The sequence below is a fragment of the Colias croceus genome, chromosome 10, assembly GCF_905220415.1.
Source record: "Colias croceus chromosome 10, ilColCroc2.1".
NCBI classification, from domain to species: Eukaryota; Metazoa; Arthropoda; class Insecta; order Lepidoptera; family Pieridae; genus Colias; species Colias croceus.
Window position 1 is genome coordinate 9,936,085 of NC_059546.1, and position 4,410 is coordinate 9,940,494.

The 4,410-nt window shown below is 32.6% G+C and overlaps 1 protein-coding gene across 1 annotated transcript; it reads left to right on the top strand.

The window, feature by feature from the left end:
* Window positions 1-2,038, top strand: LOC123695217 (carboxypeptidase inhibitor SmCI-like). The gene is made up of 4 exons (XM_045640990.1): window positions 1-121; window positions 703-891; window positions 1,219-1,373; window positions 1,856-2,038. The coding sequence occupies exons 1-4, from the start codon at window positions 1-3 to the stop codon at window positions 2,036-2,038; spliced, it is 648 nt and encodes a 215-aa protein (XP_045496946.1).
* The last annotated feature ends 2,372 nt before the right edge of the window (window positions 2,039-4,410 follow it).

The following is a 4,410-nucleotide window of genomic DNA, read 5'->3' on the forward strand; positions in this document are numbered from 1 at the left end:
ATGGCAGTGCTGAGGCTTAAATTTTATTTGTTATTTCTTTTAGAGAGTATTTTAGCGAAGAAACAACGATATAACACGTATAAGGAATCCGTGTCTCGCGTTACTCCGTATAATCCAGAAGGTAGATGATTAGACTAATGCAACTTTTTAAGTAGGTTTAGAAGTTTGTGAAAATGAATTACTGTAAGAATAAATGACTAATAGGTACAAATATCTACTAATTATATACATTACACGTATTATATGATTGTATTAAAAGACTTGCATTAGTTTAAAATATAGTGGCAACAATGTAGAAATATTATTATGCTCTATGTCAGAATTGTTCACTTTAACAATTGATTGTATAGAAATGTATAGAAATTATTAGACCAATAAGTGCATAGTAAATTTCAGAGAAAATACTAGCTGAGCAATAACTATTGGTGACTAGATATAGATAAAACGATAAGACTTGACTCTACGTTTCTCGCTCATAATAATATACATTCATATGTATAAATGAGACTTGCTACATTAAATTTATAATTTACTATATCTAACAGCTGCATTATAATATTTATTATATTATAATTTAATATGAGGATTTAATTATTATAATTTAATTATATAGGTAACGAAAATTAGCTACAACAACAACCTGTTTTCACTTATAATTATACACTTCAACAATATTAAGTATTCGCAAAAAACACTTTCCAGTGATCGACAAGACATGCCTCTTAAAGCCAGATATTGGTCCTTGTAGAGGCGATATCCTGATGTACTTCTATGATCCTTCCACCAAAGACTGTTCGAAGTTCTTCTGGGGCGGTTGCCAAGGCAACGGGAATAGATTCAATAGTCGCTCTGAGTGTCTACAGGCCTGCTTGAGTGAACCAAATGGGAGACGTACGTATTCTTTATTCACTCAAGCAGTTCTAATTTTAAAGATATATAGGTACTAATTCGTACTATTCTTATTTGTGAGCCAGTGTTTATACAATATATTTTTTATATTTAAAATGATATAAGATAATGACTACTATCTGTAACATGAATTTTCATTTAGCTGCCGATATAAATTTTCATTAATCGCAAATGATTACAACGTTTGTAAACATAAGCTGTAGGCTTAAGCCTACTTGAGAAATATTTATCTTTTAAAAGATAATAGTTTTTATGTAAATGGTCTTTAAGCTATGTGTAATGGTCTCTATATGTAAACAAATTTTCTAGGTCAACGACCCCGCTGGTGCAGTTTAACCTTTGATTATGGTTACTGTTTCGGGTCCCTCACAGTGTGGTACTACGATCCTCTGTGGCAAGTCTGTAAGGAGAGAATCTATTCGGGATGTGGCGGGAATAAAAACAACTTTTATAATAAAGAGCAGGTGATTTTGTGTCTTATGTCACTTAAAATAAAGTTTAGGATAAAATGTCTTATACCTAGCTCTTAAAATAGTGGCGAGATTGGGATAAAAATGATACGTTTGATACTTATTTATATTTTCTGTGTCCTTATTCCGTGGCTGAATAGTTTGCATTTCTTCATGTTTTGTCTCTTTTGTGTAATCATAACTGTATCACAGTACAAACTCTTAGAAAAGTAGAGAGATACTAACTCATATCTATTAATATGAATGATGACATTTTTTTTTTCATGATTTTATTTACTATGAATGGTGATTTTTTTTTTTTGAATTCTTGTATTTATTATGGGATATAAGATTATGAAGTCGCCAATAACTGTGCCAATATATGAACCGTACAGCAAAAGCTATGAAATAATAATAATTTGCAAAGTAAAGAAATCATAATTGCCATTAGCACATGCAAATAACACAATGTTTAAATAATTTCATCTTTTTTTCAGTGTGAATCCATCTGCAATTTCAATACTGGAATTATCAAGTGGGCGACCAAAGGCCCCGACAAACTTAAAAAGGTCATGATTATCAATCCTATCGGAGCCACATCGAAAAGGGGCAAGCATCAAGTGTCGACGACTAAAGTCATCAATTCTAATAAACCTAATTTGACAATAAAACATACTTGAAAAGAAAAAAAAGGATCTTTAATTGATAGTCAAAAAAAGTATAGGAAGACCGTTATTTTGCACAGAATTTCATAAACTTCATCCCCTTCTTCATTACTTCAAAAATAAAACGTTATTAAAATCGATCTAGTAGATACTGTAACAATAATAAAAACAATAAAAATGTAACAAACAAAAAAACAATCACATTTTTCTTTTTACAATATTACTCGTAGCTAACTCATTCCTCATATCTATATACGATATCTGTATGCTATAATTAAACCAAGAAACTGGTATAATATAAATAAAAAATACAAAATGTATAAAATAAACTTTAATAATTATTAATTATTGTCAACAGTAGGTAATAAATAATAAAAATACAATATTCCAAAAGATCATTATTAAATTGATGTCTAGTAAATTAATAAATAAATTAACAAACAATATATTTTTATTTCATGTAACTTTGATTTTATTATTAATACTTAAGTTTATTTTGAGAAAAATCTCCTATTTTCAAATTACTAGTTCACCGAAGCAAACATTTAACTTATAATATTTTTATGACACAATACGGTACAAAAATGTACCCCAGAAGTCAAAGAATATTGCACTAAACTTAATACTAGTCCTATTACCCGATATTAATTACTATACAAAAGTTAATTCACATAAATATAGCGTTATTTTACATACTAGCTTCCGCCCGCGACTCCGTCCGCGCGGATGTCGGTCTTCGCGTGGATGGTTTATTTCTTCATTTTGAGTAACTCTGACAATGATATCTTATAAATATATATTGGACCCAAATACGGCTAGGCCTATAATAATACGCAACGTGTGTTCGCGGTTCTACAGAACAACGTCTATGGATAAAACTGAAAAGATTAATTTTTTTCTACTTATTTTATTTAAAAAGTATCCTATTATACGCCCAGGATAATAAGGTATAATTATACCAAGTTTCATCGAAATCGAACCGTTAGTTTTCACGTGATGCAGACAGACAGACAGACAGACAGACAGACAGACAGACAGACAGACAGACAGACAAAAAATTTTTTAAACACATATTTGGGTTTGGTATTGATCCAGTAACACCCCCTGGTATTTATTTTTTCAATATTTTCAACTTATTTTCAATGTACAGAATTGACCCTTCTACAGATTTATTATAATATGTATAGTTACAAATACAATGAAATGAGATGACAGAGAGAATTATGAGTTTAATGAATAAACCAATTTACGGTGAAAACAATATTAATATGTTAATTATTATTATTATGCATACAATATATTTTATTCCAATAAGAACGACCGCTCGCCACACTGGACACGTCCGCTCGCATCAAAATTCATAAATTTTATGCGTCGCGCGGCTTTTTTTTTTTTTTTTTTTGTGTGGTGTTTCTCAATGTTAGCCAGAAGGGCTTCTACATTTTAACGCGGACGCGGGGGTGAACTGAAGGTTCACCCTGGTAGCGACATGCACAAGGGCGTCCCCCCTTGACGGGGACCACGAACCTCGGCTTGAGCTGTCGCTTGAGTGGAGGAGGCCAGAAGGGCCCTAATCGGACGGGCGCGTCGCGCGGCGCGGATCGCAGTCCTTATATAGGAGTCGTGGCAGGCGTGGCATCGTGCGGCTCTCGTGTGACGCAAACGGTTCAAGCCAAATCCGACTTTCGGAGCTACATGTTACGGCGCTGAATCCACTGCGGTATAGAACAACGTCTATGGATAAAACTGAAAATTTTAGTTTATTTTTTTTTCTACGTATTTTTCCAGGATAAAAAGTATCCTATTTTACGCCCAGGATAATAAGGTATAATTATACCAAGTTTCATCGAAATCGAACCGCTAGTTTTCACGTGATGTCTTCACATACAGACAGACAGACAGACAGACAGACAGACAAAAATTTTTTTAATCACATATTTGGGTTTGGTATCGATCCAGTAACACCCCCTGCTATTTATTTTTTCAATATTTTCAATGTACAGAATTGACCCTTCTACAGATTTATTATATGTATAGATTAGGTATCCATACTAATATTATAAATGCGAAAGTAACTCTGTCTGTCTGTCTGTTATCAATCACGCCTAGAATAGTGAACCAATTTTCATGAAATTTGGTATGGAGATATTTTGATACCCGTGAAAGGACATAAGCTACTTTTTTATGCCGGGAAAATGACGCAATCCCGGAAATACCACGGGAACGGGAACTATGCGGGTTTTTCTTTGACTGCGCGGAAGCCGCGGGCGGAAACCTAGTAATACAATAAATAAAAAAAAAATCACACAATACAACAAGATTTAAAATTTACCTCCACATTAATTAAAACCACAAAACACAAATTACAATCGAGATTTTTGTATTTC